The 24,893-nt window shown below is 43.7% G+C and overlaps 1 protein-coding gene across 5 annotated transcripts in view; it reads right to left on the bottom strand.

The window, feature by feature from the left end:
- fut8 (fucosyltransferase 8) overlaps positions 1-24,893 on the bottom strand; it is a 632,584-nt gene that overhangs the window by 72,311 nt on the left and 535,380 nt on the right. For all 5 annotated transcript variants that reach the window (XM_033026878.1, XM_033026881.1, XM_033026879.1 and 2 more), the window contains one exon: positions 529-766. In XM_033026878.1, the coding sequence (XP_032882769.1) occupies positions 529-766 (238 nt within the window). The remainder of the gene's footprint in view (positions 1-528; positions 767-24,893) is intronic.

Raw genomic sequence — 24,893 nt, 5'->3', positions numbered from 1 at the left:
CAGCAATGTTTTGGAACAAAACGAGGGGAGGAATGTAGAAATAGGGAAAGGAACCATTAGCAAAAACATATCCATAATGATTTCTTGAGTGATAAAAAGACACGGTGAACTTTTTGGCACACATTGATAAGGATGTATCTTCTCCCAAACACTTGCAGTCTTAGTCGAGCCATGGTGTGAAATATGAACTTAATGCCAATGAGCAAACAAGACACTTGTATCTCCAGATGTTTCTCTGGTGGACTCCAGACATGAAAAACTTGCTGAACGCAAAGTGCTCGAGTAACTCAGCGGGTCAAGTAGCATCTCTGGAGAACATGGATAGGTGATGTTTTGGGTCGGGACTCTTCTTCAGAGAGTCCCAGCATGAAACGTCACCTATCCATGTTCTCCAGGGCTGCTTTCTGACATGCTAAATTACTCTAGTCCTCTGTGTGTAAACAAGCACCTGCAGTTCCATGTTTCCACATGGAGAACTCGCTCACTGTTTAACCAACAGGAAAGGGTTGTAATTCTTTGTGTTCTTACCTGACCAATGGCCGGAGCTGGTGCCAGATCTATCTGTGCAAGTTTCACTGACTGGTTTGAAGACAGTCTCCCAACCCCCAGTGGAATAACGCCAGTTCTGTGACTCCAGGATAAGAGTGCGTTCTGTACCGTAAGCAATCATGAAGCAGTAAACAACATGGTGGAGCTGACAGCCATAGCCACAACCCTTGTTGATGTTACAGACCAGCTTCTTGGCTTTGCTGCAGTCCTTGGGGTTCTGGAGACAGAAGAAGAAAAGTAGCAATTTAACAGCTAGAATTCTGAATTAAACAAAACCAGCTGTACAGCTGAAGCTAGACATAAAAAGCTGAAGAAAATCAACAGGTCAGGCAGCATCTCTGGAGAAAATGGATTGGTGACATTTTGGGTCAGGACCCTTCTTCAGACTGAAGAAAGTCTTTAGGTCTGAAGAAGGGTTCTGACCCAAAACGTCAGAGTTACTCCAGCAATTAATCTTTATCTTTGGTATAAACCAGCATCTGCAGTTCCCTTTTTATAATACAAGCAGTTCCCTTTTTATAATACAAGCAGTTCCCTTTTTATAACACAAGCAGTGCAGCTATCTACCTTAACATCTGTGAGTTCCCTGCATATGTTCATCAACTTACATTTCTGTCACTTCGAAAATCATGCCAAGCATTTCAAAAGAACATTAGAGGATCTAAAGTTGGAAGAAGGATATATTTGGGGATGCAAAATCAAAGTTTGATTTTTTAGATGCTCCATTAAACTTAAGCACACAAGACATACAAGGAGCAGGCTGGATAGCCCTTTGTGGCTGCACCACCACATGGACATGTATAGGATGGGGCAAGCAGGGATAGATAAGTTCCCAACAATCATTAAACTTATCAAACAGATATGTGCAACTGTATACAATCTATATGTTTAACATAATTCTCCAAAGACAGTCACTTTTCAGCGAGAGAAGGGGTCTGAATGTGGGTCCCGACCCGAAACATCACCTATCCATGTCCTCCTGAAATAGACAAAAAGTGGTGGAGTAACTCAACAGGTCAGCAGCATCTCTGGAGAAAAAAGAAAAAGGATCCAGTGAGACGTTGCCTGACCTGCTGAGATACTCCGGCAATTTGTAGCATTTTAGCCTCTGCTGATGATGTAAACTAGATAGTGGCTGATTCTTCTCTCCATCAAAGTCAGTGGATTGTGACAAATGACCACCACATTTTCAATTCAAATTACCAGTGGATCCGAGGTCATCTCCAGTGGAATGTAAACATCCCTATTGTTTAAAAGTAGCAAATCTCTCTCCCTTTTGTCTAAAGTTGAGTAGTGTTGTGTGCTCTCCAAGTGTCAGTTGAAAATAACGATAGACTCCGAGTCTGCAAAGCAGAGAATGAATTATGTTTGTTGCCATTAGATTAATTACCCTCCAATTACCTCATAAGGGCCTGTCCCATTTGGCAATTTTTTCGGCGACTGCCGGCATCATTCACTGACGTATCAGGTCACCGAAAATTTTGCGGCGTGATGCGGCGGTGATGCGGAGTGACGCGGCGTGGTGACGTATTGACGAGCGGTGTTTTTTCAAGTGTCGAAACATTTTTTTGTCGCCGCTGGATTTTGAAATGTTCAAAATCTTTTGGCGACACTGATATGACGCCGGCAGTCGCCAAACAAAATCGCCAAGTGGGACAGGCCCTTTGCTCTGCACTGGCCTTGACTCCCCACATAGACCAACAATAGTCACTCAGTCATTTATAGATGGCCTTTTAAATAACTACTCCAAATACAACACAATCTTTTCATTTCACTTTCCACTTGTCCTTCACTTGCCAAAATTCAGCCACAGAGCATCAATGACATTACACATCAGTGTCTCCTCATACATCATCGTGAACAACAGTACTGATCTGCCTTCCGTGTTGGTTAGCTTAGACTTCAAGGGCTGGGGATATCCATGCTGGGAAATGCAGTACTCTCTCGAGTATGTGCACACTGTCAAACACTGACAATCCTAAATCACTCCGCAATCAACCTCAGAAGGCCAAGTTGGTCTCAGCATATAAATGCACCAAGATATGCATTACATTGGTAGATATTTTTGAATTATTTATTTAAAAAGCAGACTTTATACATCATCCAAATTACTTCGATCACACTCCATTGATTCAGCCTGGTTTAAATACAGTGGGCCAGATGGATGACACAGTGGTGCAGTGGAAGAGTTGTTGCCTTACAGCGCTAGAGACTCAGGTTCAATCCTGACTACTGGTATCTGTACGGATTTTGTACGTTCTCCCTGTGTGCGTGAGTTTTTTCCGAGTGCTCCAGTTTCCTTCCACATCTAAAAAGCTTTTGTTGCATGCTTGCCAGTCAGCGTGAGGACTATACATGATTACAATCGAGTCATCCACAGTGTACAGATAAATGATAAAGGGAATAAGGTTCAGTGCGATAAAGTCTAGTAAAGTCCAATTAAATGTAGCCCGAGGGTCTCCAATGAGGTAGATAGTAGCTCAGGACTGCTTTCTAGTTGTTGATAGGATGGTTCAGTTGCCTGATAACAACTAGGTAAGAAACTGTCCCCAAATCTGGAGGTGTGTTTTTTGTAGCCTAGCTATATATTTTGAATAAATACTCATCGTTTTCCCCTCCGACTGTTTTTTTTTCTGCCACGTAGAATCCAATTTGATTTCAGAAACACAGACAAAAATTGAGGCAACTCCATGGTTAATCTGTATCCACTGCCAGTTTCATCTATAGGTGTCTGAGATGAGGAGCAGAGTTTCATAGAAACATAGAAAATAGGTGCAGGAGTAGGTCATTCGGCCCTTCGAGCCTACACTGCCATTCAATATGATCATGGCTGATCATCCAACTCAGTATCCTGTACCTGCCTTCTCTCCATACCCCCTGATCCCTTTAGCAGCAACGGCCACATCTAACTCCCTCTTAAATATAGCCAATGAACTGGCCCCAACTACCTTCTGTGGCAGAGAATTCCAGAGATTCACCACTCTCTGTGTGAAAAGTGTTTTTCTCATCTCGGTCCTAAAAGATTTCCCCCTTATCCTTAAACTGTGACCCCTTGTTCTGGACCTCCCCAACATCGGGAATAATCTTCCTGCATCTAGCCTGTCCAACCCCTTAAGAATTTTGTAAGTTTCTATAAGATCCCCCCTCAATCTTCTAAATTCTAGCGAGTACAAGCCAAGTCTATCCAGTTTTTCTTCATATGAAAGTCCTGACATCCCAGGAATCAGTCTGGTGAACCTTCTCTGTACTCCCTCTATAGCAAGAATGTCTTTCCTCAGATTAGGACCAAAACTGTACGTAATACTCCAGGTGTGGTCTCACCAAGACCCTGTACAACTTCCTCTTGATGAGCCCACTGCACAACCTCAAAATAATTTTGTCAACCTTCAGTGGCTCTCATTAACTAAATTAAGAAAAATCCTATACAGCAAAACATTGGCTTGATTTCCTTCCAACAGGACACATATAGTTCCACAGCTCATGGGTATTTGATGTTGCACAATGACGGGACATGACATGGAGAAAACCATGAGTCAACCATGTAATTTTACTCCTTCCATGAGTACTATTATTTCTTGATAACATGAAGTATATCATCAGATAATGCAATTATAATTTAGAATGCATGTAAGGAGGAAGGATTGTAACTAAACCTTCTTCCACAACCCTTTGACGAGACACAATGCTCATTATACTGACTCATAAGTTGAATAATAGTTTTGAGCCATCTTTTCGAAGGGGCACAAAATGATGTAGAAGCTCTCAGCACTGTAGCACAATGTATATTCCAGAATACATCTAACTGGTTCTCACTTACAGAGTAAAGGCCATTCCATTAGAGACGTTCGGATGAAAAAAAAGGGTTTTGGCAGACTTGCAAAATTTTCCTTTTTTTTGAGCTTCAAATGTTCAGTTGCTGCTTGCAATAAGAAGTCACACTTCAGCAGTGCCATCAATTAAATGTTTTGCCTGCTGGCAAATTAATTCCCTAAGAATTTCCAAAACACGACACTTTATATAATTTTGTGCTGTCCACCTCTAATATCTTGTTTTCATTAATACACAGGAATAAAAAAAACATGGCGAAAGGAGTCAGAGTGTTTAATTGAAATACGTACTGAAACGGAATAATGAAATTTGTACTTGCAGGTTAATTGGCTTCTGTACATTATCCCCCGTGTTCAGGATAAAACTGTAGCAGTGGAATGTGGGAGAGCTTCCGACCATGGGAGAGCACGGGAGAAGGGAAGATATTTGAATTTTTTTTGCCTTCCATCGCAGGGAGGAATGTGGAGGAGTCATTGTGGTGGATGTTAAAATGCGTTTGTGTGGTCCGTTGCTTTTTATCTGTATGACTGACTTGGCAAATCAAATTCCTCATATGTTGCAAAACATTCTTGGCTAATAAAGTATTATTGTGATTGTGATAAACACAGTACTCAGTAGATAATGTAATAAAACAAACAAAACAAACTGCAGATGCTGGAATCTTGAACAAAACCTCTGGTGAGACTCATCGAGTCAAGCAGCATTTATGGATGGAATGGACAGGTGACGTTTCGAGTCAAACCCTTCTTCAGAACATGTGTCTGAAGAGGGGTCCTGACCCAAAACATCGCCTGTCCATTCCATCAACAAATGTTTGCTGACCTGCTGAGTTCCTCCAGCAATTTTACACTGCAGCAACCATCACACTAACCCGTACCATAATAATGATGATCTTCTATGGATTGTGTTTTTGATTGCACTGCAGACTTCGGTGTTTGCACTATTATGGTCACCTCGTAGTGCAGTTAATAATTTATTGTATTATTGATTATTATATTTATGTGCATTATTGCATTAACATATCTGGTGAGCTACACTAAGTAAGAATGTCATTGTTCTTTTAGTTTAGTTTAGAAATGCAGCGTGGAAACAGGCCCCTTGTCCCATTGAGTCCGCACCGACCAATGACCACCGGTACATTAGTTCTATTCTACACTCCAGGGAGAATTTACAGAGTTCAATTAACATACAAACCTGCACGTCTTTGGAATGTGGGAGGAAACTGGAGCACCCGGAGAAAACCCACGTGATCACAGGGAGAATATACAAACTCCATACAGACACACCCGTAGTCAGGATCGAACCCGGTTCTCTGGCACTGTAAGGCAGCAGCTCTATCACTGCACCACTGTTCTGTTGTCAGTATATATGACAATTAACACTCTCAACTCTTGGGAGCAGTTGTGCACAGTGATAATAGCAGGATTTTAAAGGTACTTGATTTTTTACTCCACAAGGCAAACCCACATTTTTTGTTCTGTTGCAGTAGAAGTGTTAAATGGTCCATCAGCAGCAGGCACTGAACTAATGGTTCAGCACGACCACAGCCACATTGATAAAAATAAGTATGTTCACAGCTCTAGTGCAATCTGGTCATCAATGGTGGGAATGGAGGGAGAGTAGACAACAGAATTCATAAAGAGAGGAAATAAATTCCAACTTGTCCACCATGTTCAACAACATGAATTGGTCATGGGCCTGCAACATTAACCAAACAAAATGCATCACTAATAAAATTAAATCAGGATCTCTGCTCTTCAACCTGAAATCTTCAGCGCAGTTTGTGTATTAGACTTTAGAGATACAGCTTGCAAACAGGCCCTTCGCCCCACTGAGTCCGCACCAACCAATGATCACCCTGTACACAAGCACTATCCTACATACTCAGGACAATTTACAATTTACAGAAGCTAATAACCTACAAACAACCAAGCAACCTTGTGGATGCTAAATATTTAGTTTAATTTAGAGACACAGTGCCAAAACAGACCCCTCGGCCCACGGATCACCAATGATCACCCTGTACACTAGCACTATCCTACACACTTGGGACAATTATACAGAAGCCAATTAAACTACAAACCTGCATGTCTGTGAATTGTGGGAGAAAACCAGAGCACCCGGGGAAAACACAAGCGGTCACAGGGAGAACGTACAAATTCCCTACAGACAACTCCCGCAGTCAGGGTCGAACCCGGGTCTCCGGCACTGAGGCAGCAACTCTACCGCTGCGCCACTGTGCCACCGCCACTGCGACACTGTGTCGCCCTATTGGTTTTTAATGGGACATTTCACAAGACAAACGACGTGAGGGAAAATATCGTGAGATTATATAATTTGGTAAGATGCACACCCGTTTCGGGATGGAACCTTTCTTCAGACAATCTTAAGAATGTAAGTCTGAAGAAGGGTTCCGACCTAAACCATCACTTATTCATTTTCCCCAGAGATGCTGCCAGACCCGCTGAGTTACTCCAGCATTTTGTGTCTATGATACAGACAAATAAGTGTATTCCATTGTAAAACATCCAAAACTCTTCAATCAAGAATGTTTTTTGTCTCGGGGGGGGGGGGGGGGGGGGTGGTATTGTTCTAAAAAGATAGAAAATTATTGAGGAGCTGTCTCAGCACCTTTTCACATGCTGGCAGGTTTTTGACGGATGTGCGTGTTTTTATTAATTTACTTTGTAGCAGAGAAACATGCACCTGGCCAATTATGGAGTAGTGTGAAAATCTTTAACATCTTGGATCAATGGTTGCATCTAACAGCAGATTTTAAATTCAAACTTCATAGTTTGCCAGAAATCTAAAATATTCTACTTCCAATTATAATCAACTGCCATTGAAGTACACACTTAACCAGATTTGTAACGCCGCATGTTTTCTGTCTATATTCCACTAATCAATACATTAATGGAGCTACCCTGCATAAACTGAAGAGTTATTAAACCTTATACCCAATAATTTGTTGGACGATAGCTTCATTGTATCCTATCCAAATAGAAATCTTCTGACACATCAGGCCCTTTGGCTCAACTTGCCCATACCGACCAACATGTCCCATCTACACTGATCCCATCTGCCTGCGTTTGGCCTTCTAAACCTGTCCTATCCATGTACGTTTAAATGTTTCTAAAACGTTATGATAGTACTGGCTAGTTCATGTTAGGCATGGAGTGCTACAAAGCTCTCAATGCCCACATAAACCATTTGAAGTTCTGTATGTTCTGTTCACAGTAGTTAAAATGGAAGCAGGGAAGAAAAAAGGAATTGAAAATCCATAAAGAAAACTATCATTCTTTCATAAAGGTTCATATCATGGCCAGAGTATGGCCGACTTGTCCACGCAGAACAGAGGCTGAGGGGCAAGGTTACATTTTGTTGGCCAGGTGGGAATGAGCAGTGTTGGTGCGTATGTGGGCATCTCAGGGTGAAATAATCAAGTCAATCTGACAAACAGTCTGGTTCATTTTCAAGGCTGTAGCCATTGCGAAAAGTAGAGCCAGAGGCATGGGAATGGAATTTCATGCCTGAACTGGATAGGATATGTTACGAATACATTGACCAACAATTCCAAGGATGTTGAGTCACCCCTTAAACACCAACTGCAATATTTATTTGGAGACTGAATGAGCAAGGCTGAGGAGCTTTAGACATGTAAGCTGCAGGTCTATGTTTCCTCCATGTGCTGCTTAAACCCATTACAGAATGCCTTGTCAGCAAATCTTACAGCATGTCCCCACGCTGCTATACAGAGTCCCCTGCTGAGTGGGAAGTAAATGACAGATAAGGAAGAGATTTCGGGAGGGGAGAAGAGGCAGGATGAAATTGGGGGCTGGGCAGTGTCAGAAGTGGCCAACGTGGCTCATCTCACAATATGTAGTCATAGACACATATGGCATGGAAACAGGCAGACTAAGTTGCCCCATCCCAGGGCCGGCCTTAGGATGTGCGGGGCCCAATTGGGAACAATTTTGGTGGGCCCCAGGTTCCCAGCCAAGGTGTGTCAGCCCAGTTATTTAGTATATATTATGAAATTGTACACTAGGTGCTTAGGATTCTACACTGTGTGAATCTCTCCTGCTCCCTCCCGTTTGACTGTCAGTAGCTCCGCTGGCTTCCAACCTTTACCGTACCAGCTAATTACCATTAAACTGCATTATGTGATTGGACACAATGCCCTTGGAGACAGCGGCTGATTGGACGGGAGGAGACCTATTTGTTGATTGGACGGGAATTTTAAAGCAAGCTGGTTGGTGATTGGATGCAACCCCCTTAGAGACAGCGATTGATTGGCCGCCAAATAAAATTGTCAAATCTGTAACAAAAATCGCTGGTCGGTGCGAACTCAGTGGACTATCTGGTTGTATCTCCAAACTAAACAGTATAACATGCAGGTACATTCATTTAAAATTAAATTCAGTGATTATTTCACACGATTTCTTACTGTGTAAAGCTCAATATCTGACCAATTTCTGTTTAACACGTTTGGTTTGCCGTGAGCAGTTTTCTCTCCCAAAACAGTTCATATCTAGCAAACCGATCAACGAACCAGACAGCAGTTGGACGCAGTCATAGAAACATAGAAAATAGGTGCAGGAGTAGGCCATTCGGCCCTTTGAGCTTGCACAGCCATTCAATGTGATCATGGCTGATCATCCAACTCAGTATCCTGTACCTGCTTTCTCTCCATACCCCCAGATTCCTTTAGCCACAAGGGCCACATCTAACTCCCTCTTGAATATAGCCAACGAACTGGCCTCAACTACATTCTGTGGCAGAGAATTCCAGAGATTCACCACTCTCTGTGTAAAAAATGTTTTTCTCATCTCAGTCCTAAAAGATTTCCCCTTTATCCTTAAACTGTGACCCCTTGTTCTGGACTTCCCCAACATCGGGAACAATCTTCCTGCATCTAGCCTGTCCAACTCCTTAAGAATTTTGTGCGTTTCTATAAGATCCCCCTCAATCTTCTAAATTTTAGCGAGTACAAGCCAAATCTATCCAGTCTTTCTTCATATGAAAGTCCTGACATCCCAGGAATCAGTCTGGTGAACCTTCTCTGTACTCCCTCTATGGCAAGCAGGGCCGGTTTTAAGCCGATTTGACCGATTGCTCCCAATTGGGCCCCGCGCCTAGGGGGGCCCCGCACTAATGTTCCGTACTTCGTATGGAAATACGAATTCTCTTTGTTAACTAAAGTTTTTTTAAATTCGCCATCCGGATTTTTTTTTTAAACGAACATGTATAACCAAAGATCTTCTAGCAGAGCTCCACTATAGGATCTTTGTGTATAACAACCGCTGCACGGCCATCAGACACAAACGATGTGTTAACTAGTACTGTTAGCACTTCTTATCAGCAAGTACTTAACTCGTTGTTATACAATCATGTCATCAATGCATCCATCCGCCTCCCTCAGTAAATGTTATTGTGTTTTGAACAAGTATTAATAACGTCGTGTTCCTTTGAATAAAATTCACGCGGCGTCATTAATACTTGTTTAAAACACAATTACATGTAGATGTAATGTAGATCGATGACACGTTGAGAATTTCTTTAAACTCACCATCATGAGTGAGGGCCCCGGAGCGCGAGAAGGGGCTTCTTCCTGGTGTGCAGGTTAGTCATTCACCTACCGACCCACGTTGTGTCTCTTTGTGTTTTGCTCTCTCCCTCCCTCTCTCCCTCTCCCGCTCCCCATCTCGTCTCTCTCTAGCTCTCTCACACTGTTGCCTCGGCATTCCCGGAATCATTGACGTTTTGCGGTAGACAAAAATGCTGGAGAAACCCAGCGGGTGAGGCAGTCGCCTGGCCCGCTGAGTTCCTCCAGCACTCTGTGTTTTTTGTTTGGCTCTGAAGTTGAAGGTGGCTCAACGGGACGCGCAAGGGCTCTGGGGAGAGGGTTGCGTTTCTGGTCGAGACCTTTCTTCAGACAATCACAACTAATCTCACCGACGAGAGTTCAGTTTAGTCTGAAGAAGGGTCTTCTCTCTAAAGTCGCTGCGCTGCCTGTCCTGCAGAGTTACTCCAGCTTTATGTCTATCTTCAATTTCAGAGAAATACAATTTCTCACGAGGGGCTTATAACGTCTCTAAACCCCTCTGGGACCCTCTGAACACCTCTAAAACTCCTCTAGCCCCCCTATTTCCCTCTATTCCCCTCTAAACAATTGTAAACACACCTGAACCCATCTGAAGCCCTCTAAACATCTCTAAACCGTTTAAACCCCTCTTAACTAGGAGGCTGCAAGGTGACTTGGATAGGCTGGGTGAGTGGGCAAATGCATGGGAGATGCAGTATAATGTGGATAAATGTGAGGTTATCCACTTTGGTGGCAAAAACAGGAAAGTAGACTATTATCTGAATTGTGGCCGATTAGGAAAAGGGGAGATGCAACGAGATGCAACGAAAAATGCTCACGGCAGACCAGACGTGTTAAACAGAAATTGGTCAGATATTGAGCTTTACATAGTGAGAAATCATGTGAAATAAGCACTGAATTTAATTTTAAATGAATGTACCTGCATGTTATACTGTTTAGTTTGGAGATACCACCAGATAGTCTGGTTGATACAACCAGATTAGTTTGGAGATACAACCAGATTAGTTTGGAGATACAACCAGATTAGTTTGGAGATACAACCAGATAGTCCACTGAGTTCGCACCGACCAGCGATTTTTGTTACAGATTTGACAAATTTATTTGGCGGCCATTCAAACGCTGTCTCTAAGGGGGTTGCATCCAATCACCAACCAGCTTGCCTTAAAATTCCCGAAACTACACGAAATATAAACATACATAAATTTTTACTTTTCTAGAGTAGGGGCCCCGCCATCAGTTTTCTAATTGGGCCCCGCAATTCCTAGCACCGGCCCTGATGGCAAGAATGTCCTTCCTCAGATTAGGAGCCCAAAACTGTACGCAATACTCCAGGTGTGGTCTCACCAAGACCCTGTACAATTGCAGTAGAACCTCCCTGCTCCTTTACTCAAATCCTTTGCTATGAATGCTAACATACCAATTGCTTTCTTCACGGCCTGCTGCACCTGCGTGCCTACTTTCAATGACTGGTGTACCATGATACCCAGGTCTCGTTGCATCTCCCCTTTTCCTAATCGGCCACCATTCAGACAATAATATAGTCTACTTTCCTGTTTTTGCCACCAAAGTGGGTAACCTCACATTTATCCACATTATACTGCATCTGCCAGGCATTTGCCCACTCACCCAGCCTACACAAGTCACCTTGTAGCCTCCTAGTTTAGAGGGGTTTAAACAGTTTTGAGATGTTTAGAGGGCTTCAGATGGGTTCAGATGGGTTTAGAAGTGTTATAGAGAGAAATAGGGGGGACTAGAGGGGGTTTAGAGGTGTTCAGAGGGGCCCAGAGGGGTTTAGAGACGTTATAAGCCCCCCGTGAGAAATTGTATTTCTCTGAAATTGAAGATAGACATAAAGCTGGAGTAACTCAGCAGGACAGGCAGCGCAGCGACTCTGGCGAGAAGACCCTTCTTCAGACTGAATTGAACTCTCGTCGGTGAGAGTACTTGTGATTGTCTGAAGAAGGGTCTCAACCAGAAACGCAACCCTCTCCCCAGAGCCGCTGCCCGTCCCGCTGAACCACCTTCAACTTCAGAGCCAAACAAAAAACACAGAGTGCTGGAGGAACTCAGCGACACAACGTGGGTCGGTAGGTGAATGACTAACCTGCACACCAGGAAGAAGCCCCTTCTCGCGGTCCGGGCCCCTCACTCATGATGGTGAGTTTAAAGAAATTCTCAATGTGTCATCGATCTACATTCCTCAGTAAATGTAATTGTGTTTTAAACAAGTATTAATGACGCCGCGTGAAATTTATTCAAAGGAACACGGTGTCATTAATACTCATTCAAAACACAATAACATTTACTGAGGAATGCGGATGGATGCAGATTGATGACATTACATAACAACTTGTTAACTACTTCATGTTAAGAAGTGCTAACAGTACTAGTTAACAAATCGTTTGTGTCTGATGGCCGTGCAGCGGTTGTTATACATGTTCGTTTAAAAAAAAAATCCGGTTGGCGAATTTAAAATAAAATCTTTATTTAACAAAGAGAATTCGTATTTCCGTACGAAATACGGAACATTAGTGCGGGGCCCCCATTAGGCGCGGGGCCCAATTGGGGGCAATCGGTCAAATCGGCTTAAGGTCGGCCCTGCCCCATCCAACCTGTCTGACCTGCTTGCATATCCCGCCAACTCCTTTCCATCCACGTACCTGTCCAAGTGTCTTTTAAATGCTGTTGTAGTAATTGCCTCATCTACCTCTTCTGGCAACTCATTCCATACACCACCATACACTGTAAAAATGTTGCCCCTCAAGTTCGTATTAAGTCTTACCCCTCTCATCTTAAATATATGTCCTCTTGTTTTTAATTCCCCTCCCCGTCTGTGCATTCACCTATCAATTTCCCTTCATGATTTTATACACTTCAATAAGATCACCCCTCAGGCTCCTGCGCTCCAAGGAATAAAGCCCTAGCCTAGCCCTCTGCCTATAGCTCAGTCCCTCATGTTCTGGTGACACCCTTGTAAATCTTCACTGCACTCTTTCCAGCTTAATGACATTCTTTCAGGGTGACCAAATATGCACGTTAACCTACTCGAAAAAGCAAAGCTGCTACTTAATGATAGACTTTCATGGTCTCAGGACATGCCGATGTGCTTCTCAGCCAACAGAATATTTTTGCAATGTTGTGCAGATAATACAGTGAACATTTGCTTTCAGGAGTGTCCTGGCAACCACTTCAGTGACGTTAATTAAGAAATAACTATCAGGCAGGATACTGCGACAAATGGAAGTGAACAAAACTGCAGATACTGGAAGCCTGAATCAAATAACAGAAGGTTCCAGAAACAATCAGCATGTCAGGCAGCATCTGTCAAGGGAGAAACTGAGTTAATGTTTCTGTTCAGGGGTCCTTCATCAGAACCAGAGAGTATGATTTTGCTTAGGTAGTTTACACCCCAGCGGTATGAACATTGACTTCTCTAATTTTAGATAGCCCTTGCTTTCTCCACCTTCCTCCTCCCCTTTCCCAGCTGTCCCACAAAGCCTACTGTCTCAGCCACTTCCTTTCTTTTTACACCCCCCCCCTCCCAACATCAGTCTGAAGAAGGGTCTCGATCCGAAACGTCACCTATTCCTTCTCTCCATAGATGCTGCCTCACCTGTTGAGTTTCTCCAGCATTTTTTGTCCAGCAAGTGCAGTTCTTTTTTAAACAGAGAGAATGATGCGGCTTTTCTTCAAAATAATACTGTAGTGTGGTGGCACCCGGTGGTTGGGCCACTAGCTACACGAACCCTCAGCAGTCGGCCACGTGACTGGGCAATGGCAGGGAAGAGTTGTCACGGGGTACAGGGGTGTGTTCCGGGATATATAACGAATCCTGGGACAACCCTCTCTCTTACTTCGAGCTGACCAGCTCTCTTCTCTCTAGGGGTGAGTGTCCTTCCACCACAGCCGGGGCTCAGCTCGAGCACACGAGGCAACAGCCTCGCAGCAGCAACAACAAATTTATCCTAGAGGACCAACGTGTATGTATAACGAACCTTTTATGCCTGAATAAAGTAACCCATTTGTTCACCACGTTTGGTGCTTCTACAGTAGGACCACTCGCATTCAGGTCAGAAAGGTTCCCGATGATTAAGCAGACCGAACCACTTCAGGAGTACATTGCAGCTACCACATCCTCCTGACCCTGAGGCAATAGTGCCACAAACCAAGCAACAGCAAACCGAGATGGAAAGTCTCCTACTTTCCCCATTGAGTCAGCTTCTTCCATTTACCGCCACGGTTTCAAATAATTCCCTCAACATCCTTTGTGGACGTCCGACAAAACAGAAAGGTTTTTTTAGTTTTAGTGGTTCAATGGTGCTTTATTTGTCCCATGTACTGAGGAACAGTGAACTTTATTTTGTATACAGTTCAGTACAAGTGTCACTGTACATAAGCACTTAGACCATCGTAGATAAGCATCTCAGATACAGTACAAGTGTATAGTAGTACTACACTGAGGCAGTATACAGAGTCACCAGTTTGGCACAATTTTCAAGTCCCAGTTGTTATAGGTGTAGAGTTCTTAACCTGACCATGAAGGCCCGCTGTCTTTAGTTGTAGAGATGTAGTGTTTCTGCCTTTTGGCCCACTGAGTCTACGCCAATCATCGATCACCTGCATGCTAATTCTATGCTATCCCAGTTTCGCATCTTGCACACTAGATGCAATTTACAAAGCCAATTCACCTACAAACCTGCAATTCATTGGAACATGCGAGGAAACCAGAGCACGTGGAGAAAAACTACGTGGTCACAGGGAGAATGTACAAACTCCGCACAAACAGCACCCATAGTCAGGATCGAACCCGGGTCTCTGACGCTGTGAGTTAGCAGCTCTAGTGTGCGCGTTGAAGTCAGATTTCAGATTTAACATTATTTTGCTTTGCATATGCTTCCATCCCATCAAACCTACATACAGATTTTCATCAAACTATCGTTCGGAATCACAACTTCCTTCTCCAGCCCATTACCCGGCAAGTTTGATGATCATGGCTGCAAATGTCCAATGACAGCCTGTGAAAGAAGGCCTAGCAATCAGGTTGGGCATCCTTATCCTGGTGACTCAACACCCAGAAAGAACATGCAAGAACCCCAGCTCCACAGGCTTGCTTGTAATGAAAGTTTTACTGAGTATATGAGCAACTCAAGACATTAAAATAACTAATTCGAAGAGTGCAAACGTTCCTGGGAATAACACTGAATCCAGACACTGAATCTCAAATAAAAACAGGGGAGGGGACTGGTGTCAGAAAACACCCATGGAGAGAGAAATGGAGTTAATGTTTTGGACCATCGACCTGTAACGGGTTCAGGCCGCAAGATGAAACTCAATGAACAGGACCTTCATCTCCATCTCCGCATGTTATTGCCTCGATGTTGAATGTAACCATTTCAGATAACCTAGCTCCCCGTTTATGTCAGAAATTCCAAGTTCTGATGCAAGCTTGTCATCTCTCTTCATAGATTCTGTGAGTGTTTGCAGAATTCTACTTTATTTCAGATATCCAGCAGCTGCCCAGGTCTACGTCTCAAAGTTCCAGCACAGTTTATTATCCTATTTGTTTATTGTCTGTCCTCGTACATTTTGTTCTATTTACCATTCCAGCTGCGGCGAACAAGCAGTCAGCATTCTCTGTGAGATGGTCATAGAGTCGTACTGCGGGAAACAGGCCCTTCGGCCCAACATGCCCATGCAGACCAACATGTCCCATCTCCACTTGTCCTACCTGCCTGCATTCATGAGAATTACATTTCTGTCGCTTGAAGAACTTTGGATCACCCCTAAACATCACCTCAGCTTTCTCCATCCATCCCTCTGCAATTTAAAACGTGCTTAGAAACATACTGTAGATACATAGAAAATAGGGGCAGGAGTAGGCCATTTGGCCCTTCGAGCCAACACCACCATTCAATCTGATCATGGCTGATCATCCAAAATCAGTACCCCTTTCCTGCTTTCTCCCCATATCCTTGATTCCACTAGCCCTGAGAGCTATATCTCTCTTGAATACATCTTGTTTTTTTACGTTTCTCATTCTAATCATCCTGAAATGTTAACTCAGTTTCTCTCTCCACAGATGCTGCCTGACTGACATTGTTTTTCCAGCCTGTTCTGTCTTCATCTCAGCTTTCCATCATTTGCAGATTTTCCGTTTCTTACTTAAGCCCCTGTCCCACTTTCACGACCTGATTGGCGACCTCTGCCGAGTTTGCCCTTGACTCATACTCGCAGCATGGTCGCCACGAGGTCGTAGGAGGTCTTTGTAACTCTTCCTCATGCTCGTGAGTGGTCTCCGCATACTCGTGGCCTCAAGTAGGTCGTGGTGTTTTTTCCAGCCTGATAAAAAATGTCCACGAGTAAAAAAAGGTCGGCATGGAAAAAATCGATACTTTTTACTCGTAGGTAGGTCGTCGGTAGGTCGTGATGGTAGTCGTAGGTAGTCGTAGATAGTCGTAGGTAGTCGTAGGTTGGTAAATGGCCCGAGAAAAAAATTACAAATATTACATCATTTTCCACTCATAGCTCGTCGTAGTTGGTCTTAGGTGTGGAAGACTGAGGTCGAGGGGGGTCGTAGGAGGTCGTATACATAGTCGTAGGAGGTTGTAGACATTGTCGTAGGAGGTCTTTTACTTCGGCGAGCCAACACGACCGTGACATTTTTTTCAACTTGTCCAGGGTCTTCTAAACTTGTGGATTAGGTCGTCCAAGTGGGACAGGCCTTGTGTACTTCTGGATATAGGGCAGCTTTTTTTAAGGGTGTTCAATATTTCGGCAAAAAAAAAATCTAAATTGCAGCACTGCCTCAAGCACTTTGCTTTGCATTGTATTTAATTTAGTCTCAACAGTTCTATAATTGATTTTGGTTATATCTTTTACAAACTATATGAGGAATTGGCTAATTTATAGACTCTTTAATAGATGAATTTCATTAGCATTTGCACAAAGCTACCACCAACAGATAGGAGATAAATCTCTTGTCAGATGGCTGTTAAAGTCCTTAAATAAGTTTAGGCCACCTCAGCGTTAGTCTGATGTGACACTTGAGTGTGCAGCTGTATAAATACTCTCACACGCAGCAGAGTTGGCACTGAATTATCTATCTATTTCTCTCCCAGAGTCCATGCAGTTAAGGGACAGGAGAAGACAGTCATTACTTTAGTAAGTCCCACGCAGCAATGCTTTGCCCTCAGGCGAGATCCTCAATGTCAGCAAGTCCCTTCAAAAGCAGCTGCTCTTCCTCTTCACCTGGTCTCACAGAGCAAAACCCTTCTGCTGCATTTGGTCCAACTTTTGAATACTGACAAACAAGATTATTCGAGTCAAAACCATTTCATTAAACAAAAGGATGATGTTTCCGCATGATGTGGAAGGAATTCTTTCAAACCATCCCATTTACTGCCACTTCAGAGCAGCATAGTGGCGCAGCGGTAGAGATGCTGCCTTACAGCGCCAGAGGCCAGGGTTCGATCCTGACTACGGGCGCTTGTCCGTACGGTGTTTGTACGCTCTCCCCGTGACCTGCGTGGGTTTGCTCCGAGATCTTCGTTTTCCTCCCACAGTCCAAGACGTACAGTTTTGTTGGCTAATTTGCTTGGTATAAATGTCAATTGTCCCTAGTGTTTGTAGGATAGTGTGAATGTGTGAGGATCGCTGGTCAGTGTGGACTCGGTGGGCTGAAGGGCCTGTTTCCGCGCTGTATCTCTAAACTAAACTAAACAATCTCATCTCCCAATTCATTTTCCTGTGATCTATACCCTCTCAGTTGCCCATTAATGCCAAATCCATCTCTCCCAGCCCCAACCCACTCCCTGCCCAACACACTGATTATCCAACCACTCACATATGCTTGGGAAATTTACAGTTGATAACTAATCAAACAATCAGCAAATATTCTATCGCCTCCATCTCTTCACACCCCCAGCCCCTACTTTCTGCCTGGGGAAGTGTCCCCACCTGAAACGTTACCGACCCTTTTTCTCCAGAGATGCTGTCTGACCCGCTGAGTTAGTCCAGCATTTTGTGTGTATCTTTTGGTACTGGGAAGAAACCCAAGGGGAGGAACATGGTCACAAGGAGAACAAAGAATCATAGTCGCAGGGCACAAAAAGGGGCTCCTTGTCCCACTATGTCCATGCCGACAGTTTTTGCTTGTGTATACACATCACATTTACCTGCATTCTCCTTTGTTTTGCCTCTTTGTGTCTGTCTAAATGTCTCTTAAATATTCCCTTCCCTTCCACTGGCAGCAGATTCCAGACATCAAACATTCTCACTCAAAACCCCACTCCTCAAATGCCCTTTAAAACTCGTTCCTCTCACCAAAAACCAACACCCTACTGAAGAAGGGTCTCGACCCAAAACATCAGGTCTGAAGAAGGGTCTTGACCTGAAACATCTCTTACTCCTTTATTCCAGAGATGCTAACTGGCGCACTGAGTTACTCCAGCTTTTTGTGTCCATCTTCAGTTTAAACCAGCATCTGTACTTCCTTCCCACACACCTTATTGGTTTTTATCCCTATTGTAGGAAAATATTCTGACAATCAACTATTTATGTCTCTTACTTACTTCTTTCAAGTCACTCTTCTGCCTTCTTTATTTCAGGATAAACTGACTCAGCCCATCCAATCTCTCCCCATAACTGAATAACTGAACCCATAACCCCAATCTAGGCAACATCCTGGTTAATTTCCTCTGAAATCACTTTCCCATAGTGTGCCCCCCCCGAATTGCACACAATACCCCAAATGTGGCCTATCCTGTGATTTGTTAAGGTTGAAACATAACATCCCAACTCTTATATAACAGCTCAACTTGTATGCCGCTACATATAAAAACAAGCAAGTCAGAAGTCTTATTCACCACCATATGTTGCGACTTTTAGGTGGCTCTCCACATGGACTCTAAGGTCTATGTTCACATCCAACACATGAGGGGAAATTTACAGAAGACAGTTAACCTGCAAACCTGCACATTGTTGGAGTGTGGGAGGAAACCGGAGCACCCATAGTCAGAATCCAACCTGTGTCTCTGGCGCTGTAAGGCAGCAACTTTACTACTCTGCCACTGTGCCGACATCAGTGTTATTCATCAGTGCCTTACCATTTACTTAATATATCCCATTCCTATTTCTCAAAATGCATCACTTCAGACTTGTCAGGAATAAATTAATCTACCACAGCTCTGTCCAAATTTCCAACTGATCTATTTCCTGCAGTACTCTGAGACACCCTTTCTCACTATCCAGAACACCATCAATATTTGTTGTCACCCATATGTTTAGATATCGTAAAATTCACATCCGAGCCATTAATATATATTACAAATAGCAAAGGTCCCAACACTGATCCCTGTCTTGACTAATCCTTGATTTTACTTCGGAGTCACGTGAGTGACTACGTGAAGAACCCGCCAGGACGCATGCGTGCCATATCGCTTCATGCATTGCGAAACGACAGGCGGGGTGGAGCGTTCCCCCACAGCGGTAATTTTGAAACCGAGACCGACAGGTAAGGGAATTACTCTGTGGTCGTTTTTGTTTCCTGTGCTGTTTTTTACAGGGGGAAACTATGGACAAAAATAGAGTCCACAAGGGCTGCGTCTAAGCTGGCTGGGGAGGACCACGGAGTGCGGGCAGCCAGCAGCAGCTGAAGGCACCAGCATTACCGTGAGTGGGAACAGCTGTGCCGACTTGGCACCCGCGCAGGGCAGATCAATACCACGGCCGGGCGGGAAGGCTACACAGAACAGAGCCGTTGACTCTGACAAGTCGAAACAGCAGGCGGGGGGAGCATTCCCCTGCAGCGGCAAGTTTTTAAAACCAAGACCGACAGGTAAGGGAATTACTGCGGTCATTTTTTGTTTCCCGTGCTGTTTCTTACAGGGGGAAACTATGGACAGGAGTCCACAAGGGCTGCACTGGCTGGGAAAAAACGCGGAGTTGCGGGCAGCCAGTAGCGGCTGATGGCACAAGATCACCGTTAGTGGGATCAGCTGTGCCCGACTTGGCACCCGCACCGGCCAGATCAACACCACGGCCGGGCGGGAAGGCTATACGGAACAGAGCCGTTGACTCTGACAAGTCGGACTGCAAAGGAATGCCGCGGGATCAGCGTTACTGGGGCCAAATGGAGCGACTTATGGAGCAGATGCTCCACTGTGACAGATTCAGGGATATAGATAGATAGATAGATAGCCTTTATTGTCATTCAGACCGAAGTCTGAACGAAATTGCAGCAGTCATACATATAATACAATAAAAACAACAATAAACACATATTAACATCCACCACAGTGAGTCCACCCCACATCTCCTCACTGTGATGGAGGCAAAAGTCTTAGGTCTGCAGTCTCTTCCCTCCTCTTCTCCCTCTGCGGAGTCTAGTCACCATGGGTATATAATACACCCATGGCAGCACCTTATCAGGGCTGCACAGTGCATCTCCCTCGCAGAGGGGAGTACTGGGAGCCAATTCTGGGCTGGCTCTGAAGAGGGGTTTTGCTGAAGAGACAACCAGTGTGCAGGGGGTGCAAGAACAAGGAAACCTCCTGGAAAAGGAGTCCAAGTTTGTACAGTTAAAACAACTACAGGAACATGGCTGTAATAGACACTACTGCCAAATATTTGGCACCGGTAAATGGGTATCCCTCAAAATTTCCCACGGTGAACAGTTGCATCTGAAAACATATTGGAACGGGAGTCAGAAGCCAGGATGTTTAGCTTCAGAAAATCCTAAAATTGTTGACTGCAGGGATCACAGTTTTTTGCCCGGACAGTGGATGGAAAAGAGATGTCAGAACAACAGCAAGACGCTGTGGCATTATTCTGCAATACGGAGTACGAGATTAATAGTCTCAGGAGAACGCCATCCGCCCAGCTTTAAACCCTAAGTTTGCAGAGCTGTGCAGACCTGGACGGATTAAACCACCAATATTACTACTTGGGGGCAACCTGTCAAAACAGGTAAAAGAGCTCGATGAGGAGGCTGGGGCTCATAAAGGCGGCAACAGGCAGGACCTCCTACACACGACAACAGCACCTTCACGCACCCACCAGCAGGCAAGACACACAGAAGCTGGTGAAAGCTCAAAGGCCGGGCAAACAGGACAGAGGTCTTTTTTAGGCCATGGCCCAGACCGGCCTTCGTGGAAGATGCGCAAACCCAAATCCAAACTCCAACGCCACAACCTCTACGGCGACTGCACAGGAAGAAATAAACTTTCCACTGGTCACCATGGAGGTAGGGGGGTCTGGTCTCTTCCAAAAAACAGGAAGTGTAAATAATACACAAATTGGTGGTAGATTACACTTTTTTTGGGGAGGCATGGAGTGCAATAACTACTAACACTTATTTTCTACAGTATTCAGGGATATACAATTGAATTTGTGCACAAATCTTTTCCCGGTTCAGCATGTACTGAACTGAACGTTCGTGCCTTCACGATAAGAAAAACTGGAAGCGCATGCTGAACTGGAGAGGCTAGATGCTAGGGAGTCATAGGAAAAATCCCAACACGACTCTTTGGAATTCGTGTCAATGTCTTACGAAAAACAAAAAGATGTGGTTGCCTATCATTCAGGTCTGACAAAACTGAATACATTTGTGCAGTATATTCATTCAAAATGGAAACCTTTGTTACTGCCAAACAATTGATTCCATAGGCTACTTTATGAATTGCATCCATTAAAAGATGCTTACTATTCGGTGCCTATGCGGAAGGATTATAGACGTTATTAATTCTAAGCTAACACCTTCCACCACTAAGGACTACTTGGGGTTCACCTTTGACTTTGTTCACATGTGGGTAACTTATCAAAGGAAAGGTACAGACTTAACTGAGGCATGCAACAACCTCATTGACATCAGTAAACCATCTATTCGACTGGTAGCAAGGGTAATTGGCAATACTGTGGCCTTTCCAGCCACACTGTTTGACCTTTGTATTACCAATAATTACAAAGAGCAAAGGTACAAGCACTTAAAATCAATACTGGTCATGTTTATAGACCAATGAAGCTACCAATCTAAGCAATTACGGAATTACAATGGTGGGGGAAAACATTCGGCATTGTTCCAGCCCTATCATTGTCAGCAACCATTCAGTGGTGCTACAAACTGATGCCAGTGTTCATGGTTGGCATGTTACTAACTCCATCTCTAGTTGTGGATGTAGAGAGATGCACAAGAGGCATCATTGCTTCAGATACATGTCATAAACTACTTGGAAATGTTGGGTGCGTTTCTATGGACTAAAATCATACTGTTCAGAAATGCATCGACTGCATGTTAGACTACAGATTGATAACACCACCATGGTGGCATATACTAACTACATGGGTGGAATCAAATCGGTATCATGTGATAATCCGACTAACACAATTTGGCAATGGTGTATTCAGAAAAACATTTGAATATCAGCTAGTTACCTACCAGGTAACCTCAAATTCAGTGGCAGAAACCAGGTCACGCAAATTCAATGACAAACATCGAATGGATGTTGGACCGCAAAGTGTTTGCTGATATTGTAGCATGATATGAAACACCAGAGATCGATCTATTTGCACCTATCTATGTTTCTTGGGAATCAGACTGGGGCATCAGCTATGGATGCCTTCTCGCAGCATTGGGGGAAATTGTTTTTTCTATGCATTCTCCCCTTTCTGCCTCATCAGTTGGGTATTACGCAAAATACAACTAAACTCGGCGTCTGTATTTTGGTAGTGTCCGATTGGCCTACTCAACCATGGTCCCTGTAATTCTTGTTATGGTTTTAGAACCATGTATCTCCGTTCCGAAATAACCAGATTGTTGGTTCATCCCGTAACGGGCGGGAAAATCATCTCTACCATAATAGGACAAATGTGTTGGTTTGCAGAATCTTAAGAAACCATTTCCGGACCTGGGACTAACGGACCGAACAATGAACATATTACAGCGGCTCACAGGCAGTCCACCAAGAAACAATATCGGGTCTACATCAGGATGTGGGAGATATTGTTCTAGGAACAACATCACTAACTGTACGACGAACATAACTTCTGTTCTGAAATTCCTGGCTAGCCTCCACTATGATGAGGGGCTCAGTTTAGTGCCACAAACTGCGCCAGAAGTGCCCTTACAGTATTCTGGGGCAAGGATCAGAGCGTCATTCTGTCGGGTCTCATCCCCTGGTGACTAAACGTATGAGGGGAATTTTAATATTATCCCCAAGGACTAAGTATTCCCATATATGGGATGTGAGTGTAGTCCTAACATTACTGAGGAATTGGTCAACAGCTACAGCTCTGTCCCTGCATAGACTTGCACATAACATAGTCATGCTTATGGCATTAGTCTCAGCACATAAGTTCAGTCTTTACATAAAATAAGGCTGGATAGTATCACCACTTCAACGAGTAAAATAACCTTTTACATCCACGAATAAGTTAAACAGAACAGACCGGGATCGTCAGGCCTCATATAGAATTCAGTGCATACCCAATAGATGATTGCCTATGCATTATGAGACATTTATTCTTATACATAGAGAACTCTAAACAGCTCAGAGGCAATGAGATGACTGAAACAGGTTTTACGGCTGCTGGGGTGGATACTAACATATTCAAATCGCATACCACCAGGGCTGTAGCTACATCAGCAGCAAAGGAATTGGACGTACCAATGGACCAAATCCTGGGGACAGCAGGATGGTCATAAGAGAAAACCAGTGGTTAAACCTGTGACATTGCAGAATCAAATTTAGATCTGTATCATGATTTACCCCATAAGACAGGGGCTACAATTTGTTGTTAATAGTTCATCATGGAATTTCAATGTCGGATTCATGTTTGAATACGTTAACACTATTCCTCCCTTAGTCAATTAAGGCAGTTGTGAGGCATGGACTCGTTTCCACAGCATGAAATCACAGAGCTTTAAAATCTTCACGCAGTCACTTACGTGACTCCGAAGTAAAATAGTAAGATTAAACGAGAACTTACCAGTTTGAAGTTTGATCTTTATTTTATGAGGAGTAACGTTGAGGGATTACGTGCCCTCCGCTCCCACCCTCGATCATAAAGTTCAACTGGTATCCTTTTTCTCTAATCTTACTATGTTCAGTTCATTACTGTTATCTGTGATTTCACACCGCTGCTTTGAAGAATGGCACGGTTGCGTCCTGGCGGGTTCTTCACGTAATCCCTCAACGTTACTCCTCATAAAATAAAGATCAAACTTCAAACTGGTAAATTCTTGTTTAATCTTACTATTTCCTTTCACACCACCACCCTCGATCTCTTATCATCAAGCCAATTTAGAATCCAGTTTAGCAAGTGCAAACTCTAGAGGTCAGAAACATACCAATAATTTCAAGGCGAAAGGGATAAACTTCAAATGAGATGTGAGGGGCAAGTTTATTTTACAAAGAGGGTAGTGGGTGCCAAGAATGCGTTAACAGGGGTGGTGGTGGAGACATGTATTAAAGTGGCATCTCTATCGCTTTTTTAGATAGACACATGAACATGCAGGGAATGGAGGGATATGGATCACGTGCACGCTGTGATGAGATTAGTTTATCTTGCCAACATGCTTGACACAGAATGCAGGAGTAACTGTGGGCCAAAGTGCCTGTTCATGTTATGTGCTGTACTATGTTCTATGTTCTAGTTTCTATGTTCTTGCTTCTATGTCCTATGTTCGGTGTTCTAGGTTCTAGCTTCTGTGTTCTATGTTCTAGCTTCTATGTTTTATGTTGTAGCTTCTATGTTCCAGGTTCTATGTTCTAGGTTCTAGCTTCTATGTTCTAGTTTCTGTGCCCGATGTTCTAGGTTCTATATTCTAGGTTCTGTGTTCTATTTTCTAGTTTCTATGTTCTATGATCTAGCTTCTTTGTATTGTATTCTTGTATTGTATTCAAATTTATTGTCA

This window comes from Amblyraja radiata, chromosome 9 (genome assembly GCF_010909765.2).
Source record: "Amblyraja radiata isolate CabotCenter1 chromosome 9, sAmbRad1.1.pri, whole genome shotgun sequence".
In the NCBI taxonomy this organism is placed as follows: domain Eukaryota; kingdom Metazoa; phylum Chordata; class Chondrichthyes; order Rajiformes; family Rajidae; genus Amblyraja; species Amblyraja radiata.
The sequence above is the reverse complement of the archived record's forward strand: the minus strand, read 5'-3'. Positions and strand labels throughout refer to the sequence as shown.